The following is an 18,395-nucleotide window of genomic DNA, read 5'->3' on the forward strand; positions in this document are numbered from 1 at the left end:
TTTGAAATTCATAATTTAGACACATGAACTGTTCTTCTTTCGAGTGTGTTCATTCGTTGAAGATGCCTCCATTTTTGTGGAGGTTATGATTTTTTGGATGATATTTTCACTTTCCCATACGTTCTATATGGGCTATGTATAATGCATGCACTCAGTAGACAACTGTATGAGCTGGAAGCTAAGCTTTCTCAGTACACTTTGTTTTGGAAAATGAACTGGGTAGGTCAAGGTTTCCCTGAAATACTCAAATTCAAGTCAAGGTAATTTAAAGGTTTATACGTTTGCTGCTTTTATATTGGTTATACTGAAGTGTGAGTGTGAGAGCGAGTTAAACACCTCCCCCGAGTCATGGTCGAGTCAAGACCCCAGGTCAGGGTCACCTCAAGATCATTCATAGAAAGGTCAAGGTTATTTCAACGTCACATGTCATATTGTCTATCTTTGTCATTCTCAATTCAGTCACATGTACAGAAATCAAATAATGCAAGAATATATTTTGGTAATAGAGACAACAACTTCATGTTTCAGTTTCAATTTCCTGTACACCCACATCATCAATTATACAAATCCATGCATTACATACACAATTACGTTTCATCTTACAGGATATGCCGTTCCAGTGACCATTGCCACAATTACTAAACTGTCGTAGATTCCACTTCTTCTATCCGCCAAGTAACTGTCACTGGTCTCTGCCAATTACAGCGGAGCTCTACCGACCGCAAGGATCGCTCGTTTTCGGTTCGTTATCCCTTTATTTATTCCACACGTGACCAAGGATAACACTCATGATCTATTTGTTCATGTTTACCGTTCGTTAAAGCGGGAGGGTCGTCACCTGCGCACGCGTGGGAATTGAGTCCCGACCGACGCTAAAAACGCAAAGGCTCATAGGGAAATGCTTGTTTGTAAACAACGACGTGATATGGACATATGAGGCATGCGCGGGTGACGACTCCCCCCGCTTTAAAATGTAAGTGTATAAATGTATAACCAATCATGACTTATGTACATTTCCCAGTCACCCACTTCGCGGTACCGTCTTTGTGTAAAGATTCCAGGAGTGTAAATTCTGCCTTCCAGTTATGTGCTGCTTTAAAGTCATCTATCGTCGCGTTAGAGCCGTAATAATGATAGGGCACATTGTTGCCAGCGGTGTCCAGAAGTCGAGGATAAAATCCGTACATTGTGATGACGTCACAGAATGAAAGTGCGGCGACCAGTGTGCGTAGTCCTGTTGATGGCAATTTGCGTAGGCGAAGAAATCTGTTGAATACAGAAACTTTGTGTATTAGACCTCATAACTCATCGCCTGTACAAACAGACGCGCTTAACGATAGACTCTATCAATGACAGTCATTGTCCGAGACACTGGCAAAGCAAAATAAAGACAATGACAAATTTCCCAGGCAACTTAAAAACAATGCATGTCATTGAATTGTTCAGTCAACTCAAGTGAGGGGTATACTATTGTGTGTGCCGCAAAACAACATTTTTAGTTTACGAAAAATTATAATCAAATAACCATCAATACGCCGTATCAAATAGCAATATTAAATGATAATTTGTTTTCATTGATATTGCATCTTTAAAATGATCGGTGACACATGTTATGAAATGTAAATTGAGGAGGATGCATTCGCAATCATGATTATTGTAAAACCACCTCAATGTTTGCAGCAGATACGAATATATCATGCAATAGAAGTAGCCTGAGAGCCAAATTAGCTGGTTCTCGTTCACTTTTTCGTTGCTTGTTCTATTTCTCTTGGTTACCTGACGTCAGCGCTTACGCTCGTGGCCGTTCAGGGGTTTCTTCTTACTTTCAAAAAAATTATAAGAAACTGTTTCTTTTGTTATCGATTTGTACAGAAACAGCGAGAAATGCCAGAACCATTTCAAATATATTAAGTTCTTACTGTATAGGCATGGCGTTATTGCAGCCATGAAGACTTGTTTGAGGAAAGCGAATATTGGAATGTTTTCAAATTACATCGCTTAGTGGAACAATCTGGCGATTACTAGTTACCTGCGTTTTATTTGCCATTCGACGCAAGAGACGCCGTGAACCAGTGAAAGAGCACAAACCCCCGCCACAGTACTGATCTGGTCCGATCTAGCAATAATGAACCAGAGCAGACTTGTTCCAAAATCCAAAACATGACAACAACTCTGGTGACATTGCTTTTTGTTATATAATATTTTTCCCTTTATCACAGTTTGTTTCAATATGAATATGCATTGTTATATCAACTTAAATTGTTAGTTGGTGTCCATTGGAGAGAAAAGTCAATAGCAATGTTGCCTGCTGAGAATCTACATCTTCATACACTACAGTCTTTGTTTTTAAAGTGTGTCTTCAAATTATTCACAGGAGTGTTTATATTGATTATTTGACTTCTTGTTTTCTGTGAAGATTTTATTGGTAGGTTTGCAAATGTGTTTCGGACTGTGCAAACACTCTTTCCATGAGTTGGTTTTGAAACCCAGTCTAGTATTTCCATGGAATTTGGGAGATACATTACCGAGGATATTAATACAATATAAATGATTTGCTTCATTGAACACATACAACAATGCATATTTCCACTGAGTTCAGTGACTTTTGAATGTCTATCACCAGTGATCAGTTAAGAAGAAACAGTAAAAAGTTTTCTCAGTTTTTGCATGATATGTTCACACAATAACAATTATCAACGACGCCAACAACAACAACAACAACAACAACAACAACAACGACGACAACAACAACGCCGGACAAAAATCTTTCCCTAATATACATTTCCCTTCCATCTTTGATGTTACGGGCATGGCAACAACGTAGGAAAAGACACGATCTCATTGGCGTACAAAAAAAAAATTGAATATGCATGCTAATTACCTTTGTACATTTGGTAAGAAGCTTTTTTGAGCGGTGTATGCAACTTCATATACAAGATTTAACCTGGATTTCAAATACGCAATTGAACGCTGTCTTACAGGCACTGACGATACCCCGGGGTACCAAAGTATGGTGTTATTCAATGAAACGTAATTGTTGAGAAAATCTGGAAGTTGTTTTTGCTTTCGCCGATGGGACATTCTGTAAAGTTGCATCATTGTTGCTCGATTTATAATTGTAACATTTGTTTTATTTCCAACGTCTTGTTCATATCCCGTTATTACTGGAATATTACACCTAACGACAAAGTTATTGGAGTTGATTTCTTCACCACAACTGCTATTTAACAATATTCCTCCATTACCAATTAGAGCGCACGTCTTTTGTGCTGGTATTGTATGTGTAATGCCTTCATCCCTTGTCGAATTATTAAGTCCGAAAGTCATATTTTCCGCGGAGACATTTTTTTCATAAATTTTTATAATGTCTGCATTAGGGTACTTCGTAGATACAAGTTTCCTGTTGAACAAATCATAAAGATGCACATAACGAAACCGTTAAATAAATATTGCAATCATTTTGCTTTGTCAACCACTGTAATCAATACGACTTCCCTATAAATTACCCCATCTGGCAATGAACAACAAGTTTCTATGACGTAATTGAATGATAGTAAGATCATTCACATCATCGATGTCGTTTTGATTCATTGCTAATATGTTAATGAGATATTCACTATCTTCTAAATGACGAACGACTACGCAACCAATCACAATCGTTTCACACGCCAACGTAATGTGACGTCACAGAAGCACGTAATCACTGAGGCGATGTATAAGGAAGCTACTGAGAGCAAATACAGAAGTGATATTCAGAAATGTCATCGTTATATTTTACAGAAATGAGAGCGCAATAAAACATACATTTGACGAGGGACATGGCACAATCATGTTGCATCGTATCGCTACGTGATCCCAACACCCACATAATCATTTCAACTCCTTTTTGTAGACGAGTTTCAAATCATTCGTGGGTGAACATTAATACTTATAAACGATACATGAAACTTATTTAGTGAGGAGTTAACACCCTGAACTGAAACTCATCAATGAGAACAGAAACCAACTTTAAAAGTGAAATGAGCTAAATTTATAGATGAGAGCTAAAACTCATCCCATGGATGCGAGCTCGTTATGTAATAAACTATACAATGATCTTCTACCTTAATTTACTTCTACCAATAACCTCCGAGCCATTTGCGGACATGTTCGTGTGCGCAGCAATCTGTAGTCTTGTAGTTGCTGTTGTGTTCTTACTGCAGATACAAACAAGATTATATTGTCACCCTATGTCATTGCATAATATTGATGTTGTATATAGAAATATTGTTTGCAACATCAACAAAATAATATTGACTTTGTATTATTTTGCAACAGCTACGTGCATTATTCCTTTTAATGATTCATAGCTTGTTTAAATCCATGATATTCTAGCTCCGACGAAATGGCATCAATGTCAAATACAATACAATTGGTCCTGATTAGATTATAAGGTTTTATAATATACTAAACTAAACATTATATAATAAACCATCCAATGATCATCTACCTTGATTCACTTCTTTCACCAATAACCTCCGAGCCATTTGCGGAGATGTTCGTGTGGGTAGCAATCTGTAGTCTTGTAGTTGACGTTGTGGTCTCACTGCAGATAAAAACAAGATTATATTGGCATTGCATAAAATGAAATGGATGTTGTATATGAAAATATTGTTTGCTACATCAACAAAGGAATATTGACTTTGTATCATTTTACAACAGCTACGTGCATTATTACTTTTAATGATTCATACCTTGTTTGAATCCATGATATTCCAGCTCCGACAATTAAAGATGTCCATTGATGTGATAATACGCTGGAATATATACCGGCGTACCCGATCCATCCTACCAGCGTCAGAGGAACGAACAGTGTGAAAACCGTGCATTTCCATCGATTACAGTAATTCTTCATCTTGGAATTTGATATGTATTTTCAGACTGTGGGATATGAGACAACAATTAAATCATATGCCTTGTCATTAAAAGTCCGTCCTCGCAAAATATGACGTCAAAGTGTAGTAAGCCGAAATCGAAGAGCGAAAAAGAACTGAAGTATATTTCTTTTTCTTTTTTATATGTTCAGATATGTCTTTCGTTGTACCCTTTAGCGTTTGGTGCTTCAAAAGTGTGAATGAATTATGCATGTGTTTATTGTTGTATCTGATATGCCCCCTACTTGATTAAGTTTCCATAGTTTCCATATATAATCGCCCTATTGAAATGTGATTCAAAATGCTGTTAGTCTGTATGTCATCATAATGAATACATGTTGAGCAGTGATTAACTAGTTTAAATGTTGAACACTCAAGTATGTTATAGATATATTGCGAGACTGTGTTATAAATGCCTTTCATTAAGTATGTCAATGTATCTTTAAAGTACTTACCTCATTAGATATAATGCATTGTTGTTTTACAGGAAGAATGTGGATACCGAGTGGTGCAGAACAAATAATACAGCGCTGTTGGGATAATGAAATAGACAAGGGTTATACTAGACGTTAACATCTGAACGTAACTAATCCCATATGGTCCTAATCTGGTACTAGAAGACCTATGCTTCTGCTGTGCCGAGGAGCTCAGCGTGATATGCAAATTTATGCAAGAACAGCTGTAAATTCAGTGCGGCGCATCGTTTTCGGCAGACGACTGGGACAAAATAAAAACTCCAAAACAAACATTAATTCGACAACTTAAAAAGGACAACTTAAACGTAAATACATTATATTTAAACGTTTATATATTTTCTGACATTGTACAAAGGTCTCTGCTGACCTAATTCTTAGCGTCGTGTAGTCACAAAATTACTGGGCGTAAATGTTGCTATGTAACTTTGCTTTGCCAGTGTAAACATGGATCTACTTGCAGTATAGCTAGAACTGAAATTAATATAAACAATTATTTCCAAATAATGAAAATTATAGTGGATCGCACTGAAATAAAAATTCGTGCCTTGCCGACAAAACAGAATTATGCTTCCATGCAAATTCTATGTCTGAGGTTTAAATACATGTAAGCGACTTTTTTCAGGTCTCGTAACAATACTGTCTCCATGTGTAAATTTTACCAAATTATGGGCCGTAAATATTTGCTGTAACACGTTGCATTGTTGACGTAAAACATTGGATTACTTGCGATATAATATCATACTCAGATTTGAATAAAAAAATATTTCCTAATAAAAACGAACATTAGTTTATCTCACTGAAATAAAAAAGCAACTTTAATAAAAAACGGATCGGCAATACACAGTTTATTAATAACTATAATTATAATAACAATTGCATTACATAACGCCGTAATTCATAACTTCGTTACAACACAACTTTGATAAAACGCTGGAAAAATACCATTGCGTCAAACCATCAATATCAAGATGCATTAATATAACTAAGACGTCTTCGTTGACAGGAACGCACTGTCACTAAACACAAATTGAAAATCTCTAACAGGATAGGAATCTCTGCTCCCTGAACTTTGAACCAATTGCTGTCAAACAGCGGGCAGCTATTTTTCTACTTGACAAATTGACCCCGTTCGTATTTGGACAGAAAAAAAGGTTGTTTTCGGATGACCTCATTAAAAGGTAATGAGTGAAATCGGCGGATCTCCTCGGAGGACATGGTAGCTCCCCGGAGCTCCGCGGATACCGGGCAAAAAACCGCTTTTTGATTGTGATTACCTCCCCAAACAAATGTCGCACATGCGCAAGGCGACGACCACCGCCCTTTAAACTTATCGCAGCCACTAAAGCAAATCAAAATAGTTATTCACCGAACTACTTTTCCCACAAGACAAACATCTATGAAAATGACGGTCTTTGAGCCATTTACTATTTGTTCTTGTGGAGAAAATTTCTTACCATATCCTAAAATATTGTTTGGTAAATATTGTGAAAAAATGATATGTACATATGACGGATACATATGATTGTCAAGAATTATTAGAACATTCATTACTATTCCTTTTCAGTAAAGTACAGATTTAACGTGACATAACATTGGATTATGTGCATTATTTTAGGCAAGTTAGCGAAAAAAACAAAAGTGACATGACAAAATTGTGTCAAAATTCTCCCCTATTTATCAGGTCGAATGCCCGCAATTTACCTTAGAAGGGGAGATTGGAGGTTCATTTGTCTAGCTATATTTGTATTTATTTTGTATTTTGTATTTATTTATTTATTTATTTATTTATTTATTTATTTATTTATTTATTTATTTATTTATTTATTTATTTATTTATTTATTTATTTATTTATTTATTTATTTATTTATTTATTTATTTATTTATTTACACCAGAAAAAGAAAATATACATAACACAATTAATTTTTCCTTTTTACCACTGCAAAGGATTCTGGTGTGGGTCATGGAAATAGCTCATTTGAGCTAGTCGAGTCATAGACCCGGAATAAGAAATAATATTGTACTGACGTGCGCATTATCATAAATTTATCATATACATTTAATATTTACTACCAGTCAATTAATCAGCTTGTCAATCTGTTAATCAGTCAGTCTGTTGTAGTGAGTTGTCAGCCAATAGTCGTATAATTAATCTGAATATTCAGATATAAGTTCAGCTTTCAGAAAATTTTTAAAAAAATATCTACTAATATTGGCATTTTGTAGTTCTGGTTCTAGTGAATTCCAATGCTTAAGTGATGAAAACTTTATGTTATGCTGGGTTATAGAAAGTTTTGTTTTTGGTATAGAGAGGCTGCCACGTCTATTTATTTTAGTGGGATAATTATGAGAAGAAGTGTTGATGTAGGTATCAGGACAGCGTGCAAAAGGATTTTTATTTAAATCGAAAATATATAGACAAGAGTGGAATTTACATAGTTTATGAATGTCCAGAATTTGAAGAGAACGGAACAGTGTTGCAGAATGCGAGTTCAATTTTGAAAAGGTGATAAGCCGCACAAGTCTTTTCTGGAGTCGTAGAATCGGTTCAAGAAGGGTAGGATAAGCGTTTCCCCATATTTCGGCACAGTACGTTAAATGTGGAAGAATCAGGGTATTATATAATAGAATAAGAATATACCTTGGGATATAATGTCGAATTTATGAGATTATACCAATTTTAGAGCTAAGTATGTTAGTGACTTTGTTAATATGAGATTTCCAGTTGAAAGACGAATTTATATTGACACCCAAGTAAGATACTGATGTTACGCCCTCTAACGGTACATTTTCAATTTCTAGGGATCCATTAATATGAACTTGTTTTTGTGGAGTTTTAATTACCATATAATTTGTTTTGTTGGCATTAATTGTTAGTTTATTAGCTTTACACCAGTCAACGACTTTTTTAAAAATTCTGTATTGATAGTATTAAGATTAATTTGGTTAGATTTATGTGAGTTGAATAGGTTAGTGTCATCTGCAAATAAACGAAAATCAAAGGCATTGGTACTGGAGTTAATATCATTAATATAGAGAAGAAATAATAGAGGGCCAAGTATTGAACCCTGGGGAATTCCTCATTTAACTTGGTTTAGGGGTGATACGGTACCATTGACATCCACTGTCTGGAGACGATTTTCTAGATAACTGTGAAACCATATCCTAAAATATTCGCGACAGTCTTCACTTCTGCTACATTTAACACATAGAATGTTTGATTTGTCAAAACATGGTCACGTCATTATTGATAAAGTGTCGCCGCATGAACATAACATTAAACTCGTTTGGATGTATTTGTCTCTGACGTCACAAGTGATATCATTACGTCAAACATTCGGAATATGCGTAGCAGACGACAAATATATGTCAGTAGAACGGCGCTATTCAGTGACATCAAAGACGCATTGTGTATTTGGAAAGTTTAGTTTACTGATGTTACGCTGCTCCGCGCACGTATTTGCTTTGCTTTTTACTGCATGAATAACAAAGCACTTTGTAATATTGTGGACTGCCACGGTGTACTGCACAACGACGCTATGCCGCAATGTTTAAACACCTAAGTAGTACACTTAGCTTTATTAGCATACGGTGATAACTGTGACACTCTGCTTTGAACCAGTGTTTAACTGGTTCACTGTCTATGATACACCTTATACAAACTGAGAAATATGACTGATCAATTTACTGTAAGCAAAACCGATAAAGTGCGAAACTAAAATGACTGGACGTTATGAACTGTTAAAATTCAAATTTACCAATTCGACAACACAGTGTGTTATATGCATAACAAGTTTAGTCTGAATCTAGTAATTATGTCTATGAAAAACATACTTGTCTATTCCTAAATCTGTAACATTTCTCATTAACATTTCTCATTAACATTTCTCATTGACATTTCACATTAACATTTCTCACCAAATAGAAATTAATTATTAACTGTTCATGCCAAATAAACAAGTCATTGAAAATGACACAGTCCCTGTTAAATTTTCGAAAGTTCTCTTTGTGCTCGTCATATTAAAGCGGAGGGGTTGTCGCGAGCGTATCCTTGAAACTTGAGTTCCAAGTGGCGTATACAACAGATTGTTTATTTACATCAAATCACGTGTTCCGTGTAGTAGTAATATGGCCAAAACTAAAAACAGCCGTTATTCGGCCATCTTTGATCTGATTATGAAACACACTGATATGTATGATGTATGTGCCAAATACGAATGAAAATGGTACATAAATTGTGGAAATATAGTAGTAAGGCCAAAAAGTCAGATGGCTATCAATCGGCAATCCTTGACCAGATTTTGAAACAAATTGTCATGGACATGCATCCTAACATGTATAAAGTACATGTATGTGCTAAATGCCGCATATAAAAAAAAACAAGATGCCTGCCAGTCGACCATCTTTGATCCAATTGCAAAATAAATCGGCATGGACATGTATCCTAGCATGTATAATCTATGTACCAAGTTTGAATGACAACTGACAAAACATGTCCAAAATACAACATTTTCAAAAAAAAACAAGATGGCTGCCAGTCGGCCTTTTTGAATGGAATCGCTAAACCACTGCATTTGCATATGTCCCACATAAAGTACTAGGCACATGTAAAGAATGAACGGAATCGGTCCAAGGGAATTTGAGATATGACTCTGGACGGACGCACGGGCGCACAGACGCACAGACGCACGGACGGACGAAAACCGAATTATGAGTCCCCGTTTTCGGACTTCGTCCGAACGGGGACTAGTAAACATATCGATACTTCTCACCTGACCCGAATTGCAACATTACGTCTATTGCTTGGGAATCTGTTATTGATTGGTCACAAAGTCACTGCGATAGGTAGGTGTAGCAATCACCTCGATCACGACGTTGAAATGACGTTGTATACCATGCGCCGCGATGAACTAGGGCAACCTAAGCGGTCAAACGGTATCGCGTCGTACATCTCGAGTACTGTTAAGGCGAGACGCGCAGATAATAAACTAATATTTGATTCATTATCTTCGCTTGAACAGATAGATATAAATCTCAGGTCACTTTTTATTATCCAGTCTCTCACTTTACGTTCAGTTCCCATCGCATTAACAGGGCTAACGATTATTCCGGCCGAATCGTCCACTACTAAACCGCGATTTTGAATTGTAAATTACATTGTTATCATAATAGGAATGCAATTTATTTAAACTCATGCCTTTATTAAATATAATTTAACTCACTTAAGTTGCTACTCTATATAGGGTTGCGTTTTAATTGAGTTGAATTGAATTAAAAACAAATTCAACTTAATTTATTGTGTAGTTTAGATTTGGATTATAGAAAGCCTTGTACATATCTTGCCCTTTTCTGTAACCCTAAAGATAATGCAAATATAGAAATAAATATTGGAATCCTCTGTGGCAAGCAAACAAGCCGAGTAGGTTTATTTGCATATCAATAGCAGAAGAATGACTTTAAGTTCGCGTGTTCATGCAATTGAAACGCCTTGTTTTTGTAAATTTGTAAAAGGTGTACAGGTGGTTTCAATGCTCCGGCAAGTAAAGGTGGCTAGTTCGCTAAATCGAGAATTAACCAAGTAGACATCAGTGTAATTTTGAGTTGCGTTGAAATTCAAAAATCACGTTATTGAAAACGGAGTTATACGTGTGTATATATATATGCACGGATTAAGTGAACGGCAATAGAATACTAGTATGTGTGCCGCGTAAGGGTGTTATGGGCGCGCCCTCCAGGTTGTGTATTTGTGCTTGGAGCATACGAGGTTGGAGCCCTGGATTTAAGATACACAATAATCTGAAATCGAGTTAAAAAATGAACTTACGTCGGTCATGTTACCGTGATGAATCTTCGGTATGTTAGATAGCAAGAAAAGCAACACCTCATCTGAGACGTGACGGCCCCATTTTACTCCCTAAGTTATCGATCGTTTCACTCTCTCTCTCACCCTCTCTTTCTTCTACCGTTGGCGGCAGAAGGTTCTCGAAATCAGATATCAATTGCACAAGCAAGCTCTAGCGCTGATTATCTCTTTTATATTAACTACGAAACCGGTATTAAAGAGTGAGTTATCACAATAATAATATAAATAAATTATTAAAGCAAATTGCCGTTTAAGAACGAGTAGCAGTAGCAAATGAAATGATAGATAACCTGTATTTGCTTCGGCTACTCCAATTGATTCCTATCTCACAACAAATGGACTGGATTAAAATGAATGGAATACAAAATGAACCTTAATAACGCAAACAACACAGGCACTGGTGTCCCATAATTCCTTGGTGATATCCCAGGGTTTGGCACCCCGGAAGAACAGCTCCTTCCTTTATTATATTGCATGTCCTATACATGCACACAAAACCTGGAATTTCTTTCAAGTTGGCGAAAACAATTAAGCATAAATTACACTTTTTGTAATTGTTAGTTCCGAACTACTGTTGACGTTTTTTTTAAAGTTAATCTTGCACCATATCCCTGGAAAGGTTCGGTCCGAATAATTGATTTGCCTTTAATCACCATGATACTGAGAATTGAGACAACCGACTAAGTAACACACTTAGGGACCACTGCAATATTTTATGAGAAATATGTGTTGGTAAGTGGTACAATTTACGTTTTTTCTATATGCCCGGTGACATGAACCTAATAATATTATTATCTGACACATTCTGTTTCAGATATTAAAAGAATACAGTTATATATAACAAGCTTGTTAATTTCTTTCTCATTATATTATGTAGAAAGTTGTTGCTCATTGTGCATTTCACAGTAGGCTAATTACTATGTTCTTTAGTACATAGTTTAAATTTGTTTCATATAAGTCACGCCCTCTATTGACGAGTCGCTTCCGTGACGTCAAAATAAAAGTAAATGTGTGTGTAAACAATAAAGAAGTTGACTATCATTGAATATAGCTAGCCAAGGAACGTTTGTTTCAGCTGACAGTGACATTGACAGTTTCATTACTTTGTTCGACAGACGATAAAAAGCCGGCAAGGTTGGCATAACACAAATTGTGGAAAACTGGGTGAAAAAATGCAGCACCGGTTTTTTGAGTTTGGCAAACAACCTAAACGCACTCTACATGCGCGGTTACTAGAAGAATTTTGAAGTAACCGAGCTACACTTCGTCATTTCAGACATTTTGTTCTTTAGCTCACCGCGTAACAATGGTACCGAGCGACTGTTTGGGCGTCTTTCCAACAGGCGCATCCAACCAAACTTGGCCATTTGTTTAACATAAAATACGCGTTTACCACGGGTTGGCAATAAGTCGGCTCCAACAAACCGTTCGATACGGACGATGGCTCTGATCAAACATTACGCTGAAACCATATTTCTACATTTCGCTTCATTACATACGGTGTAAAACAACATATCTATTTATAAGATGATAATTTAAGGTTAAGACGAATTATTTCTGATGAATACTATTCATGAAAAAGGCTTCACTCCTATGAAAATTATACCAAACAACAATAATTATGTAATATTTTCCAAACGCGAACGACCATAAACAAGCATAGTCGTTCATCATTATGACTATCTTTATTCACGACCGGCGATTTAGGGGTTCCTTGCCACGTATAACGGCCTGTATATAAAACAAATATGGACGGAAAATCATAGATCATTAACAATATGGAGATTTACGTCACTGAATTGTTCTGTCACTAGAGGGCGCGACAGATTGATAATATTTTACTCACGCCGTATACGTAGTATAATATACCTTTTCAAAAAAATGCAAGTGTGTATTAATGTATGTGCATGTATTTTGGTTTTTGTACATTGTCAAATTTTTTGAATATTGTCTTTCAAAATTGAATTTAAAAAGTCAAAAAGAGCAAAGAAATGTTTAATTTATTAAACTCATCGCCATTATTCGTTAAAATGTAAGTGTAGAAATGTATAACCAATCATGAATCATGTACATTTCCCAGTCACCCACTTCACGGTACCGTCTCTGTGTAAAGATTCCAGCAGTGAAAATTCTGCCTTCCAGTTATGTGCTGCTTTAAAGTCATCTATCGTCGCGTTAGAGCCGTAATAATGATAGGGCACCTTGTTGCCAGTGGTGTCCAGAAGACAAGGATAAAATCCGTACATTGTAATGACGTCACAGAATGAAAGCGCGAGAACCATTGTCCGTAGTCCTGTTGATGGTAATCGACGTAAGTGTAGAAATCTGTAGAACGAATTAACAAAAATAGCGTTTATGTTATACTTGCAGTTAAACAGTGCAAAATAAAGGGAAGTGTTTTTCGCCACGTCACGCATGTGTAAAGTTTGCGCTAATAAATATTGATTTCCAATAATCCAATGCGTTCTCAGTGGCAAGCACAAATGCTAGTTTTTTTTTTTTATTTAGACGCGATTTGCACTAAATAACAACTTTGTTTCTTAGTATCCAGTATCTCAGTCATCAGAGGATTTACCTAGTTAAACTTTGATTATGTGTTTGTACGCGTTGATCTGCGCAACACACACCATTCTTGTTCGTATGGAACCCATTTAAATTATAATAATAAAGAATTTATTGCATAAAATGTTAGTAATGAAGTACAATACATATAAAACTAAAGTAAAAGTAAAAAATCTTAGTTATTTAGTTGTTTCTGACTATTTTGTATAAGTTTTCACCAACTTGTCTTATTAATACGTCTTCTCTTGAACTTAATATATTTAAATATCTGGTCATCACTTTTCAATTGTTCTGGAATATTGATATTATTAAATCAATTTTTGTCTTTCTGTTTGGCAACTAAGACAATTCATGAATAAATGTTCTTCATTTTCATAGCTTGCGCATGCGTGGTGCAACAACCACAATTTTTACCAATGTATTTGAGTACGCGTTAAACTTTCGAATACCGCCAAAATGTTGGCCTAACATTTTGCACATTTTTGTGTCGATCTTCATTAAATTGTTGAATAAATATGGAAACTGTTATGGGATATATTTTGTGAAAGGTGGCGAAGGTGTTCAACGTGGCACCCTAGACTAGCATCTAATACCGTGTTCACACGTGTTCACACGTGTGCCAAAAAGCCGGTATGTAGACCAGCTTTATAGTTAAGCCGGCGTTGAAACACGTGTTAACAAGATAAGCCGCGCCACGCCGTTCTTTGCCTTTAGCACGCGTGAACAATAACGCCGCCTTAAAAACACGCCATCAACGTCAGCCTCGCTCTGGAGTTCTATTCATTGCAAGTGTTATAAAGAAACATGTCGGCCGATAACAACGCCTGCTCAGTTTAGTCTTTATCCACGTATGACCATAGACCCCCCCCCCCCACCAGAAAAAAATGCGCGATGGTGAGCAGATCTCGCCCCATGCACAATTTCGTGCCGCAGCCTCTGCCCCGGATGTTATGACGTAAGACGACCATATTACTAATGAGATACAAGGAGCCAATAGCTCATTTGCATTCCAATATTAATCCGCCCGGCCAAGATAATCATTTACGGTCATGTGATCTTTTAGCGACCATAAAAATCAACAGTGTCATTTATGAGAGATTTTGTTAATATAAGTATTAATAATAATATTTACTATTACCTTTTTACATTTGGTATGAAGCTTCTTTGAGCGGTGTATGCTACTTCATATACAAGATTTAACCTGGATTTCAGATACGCAATTGAACGCTGTCTTACAGGCACTGACGATACCCCGGGGTACCAAAGTATGGTGTTATTCAATGAAACGTAATTGTTGAGAAAATCTGGAAGTTGTTTTTGTTTTCGCCGATGGGACATTCTGTAAAGTTGCATCATTGTCGCTCGATTTATAATTGTAACATTTGTTTTATTTCCAACGTCTTGTTCATATCCCGTTATTACTGGAATATTACACCTAACGACAAAGTTATTGGAGTTGATTTCTTCACCACAACTGCTATTTAATAATATTCCTCCATTACCAATTAGAGCACAAGTCTTTTGTGCTGGCAGCAGATATGTAATGCCTGCATCGTTTCTTGAATTATTAACACCGAAATACATATTTTCCGTGGAAACATCTTTTTCATAAACCCTCATTATATCAGCATCGGGGTATGTCTTTGATACAAGCTTTCTGGTGAAGAATCATAGAAATGCGAATAATAAAGACTACTGATTTCACCCATTGATGGAGATACGTAGATCAAAGCGAGTGGGGTATTAGCACACATAGTTACTAATTGTTACAGTGTTATTGGATCAAATAGTAGGGAAAATGACCTATGCGTGACAATATAATCACTGAGATAATTGGTTTATTACCAGGTTAGTCCGAGGATATAGCAATGTATGCACGAAGTACAGCGAGAGTGCGCGTTGGTCGATGCGACAGCGTACTGTCCGAGTGCCTACTTTGCAGTATCCTCGCAATAACCTTATTATTATACATCCTTTTTCTCCCAGGAATACATCATGGGAATGCCGAAATCCAAACTAGATTTAGCGAACTTCTTTGTGTGGGGTCCGGTAAACCCTGGGGGCAGCCATGTTTGTTTTTATTATTAGAGAACGCCTACGCGCGTAATCGTTCCTTATTTGGAATTCCCGTTTACTAATATGGTAGGATGAAAATACCCAGTGCAATACCGCAAAATTGCGGCACGCTGTTACTTATGGCGTTACGGTGACAGATGTATAATAATTGGTCATATGACCGCTAATTATATTTTTACACTGAAAACAATAGTTAGTAAATACCTGAAACAAAATGGTAAATTATATACATGCTTTGTAGAATTCCATTTAATACAAATAAGGGTGTGAGACAGGGATGTACTATGTCCAATGCTTTTTAATCTTCATGTGGATGACTTAAATGATACATTAAAAGATTCAATAAACCAGGTAACATTAAATAATTATATAATTGACTCTCTATATTATGCAGATGACTTGGTAATAATTTCACACAATTAGGTTTGCAAAATGCATAAATTATCTCCCACAAATGGAAACTCCGACGATAACAACACACGCTAAAAACGCAAACGGTCATGGGTATACGCTTGTTTGTAAACAATGACACAATATGGCCATCTGACGCATGCGCAGGTGACAACCCTCCCACTTTAATAAAACCAAAGTTATGATTTTCAAAAAAGGAGCAATAACAAAGAGAGAGTTATTTCAACAAAATATAAGTTGTGTCAATTCACGTTATTTAAGTATAACTTTACAATCAAATCGAAAGTTCCAAGAAACAAGGCAATGTTTAGCAGACAAAGCTACTAGAGCAATGTATGCACTGTTAAAAGCAATGCCAAGCGAGATTGACTGTAGAACATTTATGCATCATTTCAAGATATGTATTAAACAAATTTTGTTATATGGATCAACAACTTGGGGACATGACATACTAGACATTATTATACATCTGTCACCGTAACGCCATAAGTTACAGCGTGCCGTCATTTTGTGGTATTTTACGGGGTCTTTTCATCCTACCATATAAGGAACTGCGAATTCCAAATATTGAATGATTACGCGCGTAAGCGTCCTGTAATAATAAAAACAAACATGGCTGCCACCAGGGTTTGGCCGGACTCCACACAAAGAAGTTCGCTGATTCTGTTCTGAACATTTTGGATTTCCGCATTCACATGATGTATCCCTGGAAGGAAAAGATGTATAATAATACGGTTATAACCTCATAATAATAGATGTGACAACACCAATTGAACAGTCACATTTGAAATTCTGCAAAAAAATACTAGGTGTGAATAAATTCTCCTCACATGTAGCATGCAGAGCTGAAATTGGTAAATTCTTAATACTAATAGATATTCAGGAATTGTTTATTAAATACTGGTATCGTATTAGTGCTTTACCAGATTGTAGTATTACAAAACAAGCCTTTGAAAAACAAAAACAACAAAATTTACATTGGTTCACATGAGTAAATAACATGGTCTCCGAAAATACTACAAATTTGTCCTTGTAGTTCAATCTCAAAAAATCACGATTTTGATTTCAATAAATTAGTTAAGAAATGTAACAGTAGATAACAGATATCCTCATTGGATTTCTGTGATAGAATTATAGGGAGACCAGAAGATTGTGAAATTCATGTTTAACTTCCTTGATACCAGAATGTTCAGAGTAGCGATAGAAACAACTCTCACCTACCTCAATGCACTCGGTTTATCTGCAATCACTGGGCTGTTTGTTGACATGTTCTTATAAGTGACATTTTGTAGTGTTGTAGAGGCCGCTATAGTTTCACTGTAAATAAAATGGTCCGGTCAGTTTTCTAAAATATGTTTATTGATTGTTTCTCATAATATGTAGTTGGAAATGCACTTGGAATTCAAGTACCTATGGAATATGAGCACTTTGAATTAAAGTACTTATGGCATATGGGCACTTTGAATTCATTTAGTTGTGACATAAAGGGCACTTTAAATTCAAATACTTACGGCATAAAGAGTACTTTGAATTCAAGTACGTGTTGCATAAGGGCACTTTGAATTCAAATACGGCATAAAGAGCACTTTGAATTCAAGTACTTATGGCATAAGAGAATTTTGAATTCAAATAAATACGGCATAAAGAACTTTGAATTCAGCTACTTACGGCCTGAAGAGTACTTTGAATTCAAGTACTTATGGCATAAGGGCACTTTAAATTCAGACACTTACGGCATAAAGAGCACTTTTTTGAATTCAGGTACTTACGACTTTGAATTCAAACACTTACGATATTACCAGTATTTTGAATTCATTTACTTTTGACATAAATGGCACTTTAAATTCAAATACTTACGGCATAAAGAGTACTTTGAATTCAAGTACTTATGGCATAAGAGCACTTTTAATTCAAGTACTTATGGCATAAGAGCACTTTGAATTCAAATAAATACGGCATAAAGAGCGTGAACTAGTAGATGTCATTTCGTTCAAATCGGTCACCTGGTGGCCGTATAAAAAATATGACACACGACGCAAACTATTGTGAGAACTGGCTTATACAATCCTCGGTACGTAATAGCTAGAGAGAAGCT

At 36.1% G+C, this 18,395-nt stretch overlaps 2 protein-coding genes across 2 annotated transcripts; both read right to left on the reverse strand.

The window, feature by feature from the left end:
* Nucleotides 1-494: 494 nt before the first annotated feature.
* Nucleotides 495-11,302, reverse strand: LOC146745799 (CMP-N-acetylneuraminate-poly-alpha-2,8-sialyltransferase-like). Its single transcript, XM_085499567.1, has 7 exons — nucleotides 11,213-11,302; nucleotides 5,369-5,443; nucleotides 4,734-4,920; nucleotides 4,490-4,585; nucleotides 4,104-4,196; nucleotides 2,882-3,400; nucleotides 495-1,266 (listed from the first exon to the last, which is right to left on the reverse strand). The coding sequence occupies exons 3-7, from the start codon at nucleotides 4,892-4,894 to the stop codon at nucleotides 1,005-1,007; spliced, it is 1,131 nt and encodes a 376-aa protein (XP_085355693.1). The 5' UTR covers nucleotides 4,895-4,920; nucleotides 5,369-5,443; nucleotides 11,213-11,302; the 3' UTR covers nucleotides 495-1,004.
* A 1,938-nt stretch (nucleotides 11,303-13,240) lies between these two features.
* On the reverse strand, nucleotides 13,241-15,222 carry LOC146745800 (CMP-N-acetylneuraminate-poly-alpha-2,8-sialyltransferase-like). The gene is made up of 2 exons (XM_085499568.1): nucleotides 14,952-15,222; nucleotides 13,241-13,576 (listed from the first exon to the last, which is right to left on the reverse strand). The coding sequence occupies exons 1-2, from the start codon at nucleotides 15,167-15,169 to the stop codon at nucleotides 13,315-13,317; spliced, it is 480 nt and encodes a 159-aa protein (XP_085355694.1). The 5' UTR covers nucleotides 15,170-15,222; the 3' UTR covers nucleotides 13,241-13,314.
* Nucleotides 15,223-18,395: the final 3,173 nt, after the last annotated feature.

The sequence above is a fragment of the Saccoglossus kowalevskii genome, chromosome 5 (assembly GCF_978046115.1).
Source record: "Saccoglossus kowalevskii chromosome 5, keSacKowa6.1, whole genome shotgun sequence".
In the NCBI taxonomy this organism is placed as follows: domain Eukaryota; kingdom Metazoa; phylum Hemichordata; class Enteropneusta; family Harrimaniidae; genus Saccoglossus; species Saccoglossus kowalevskii.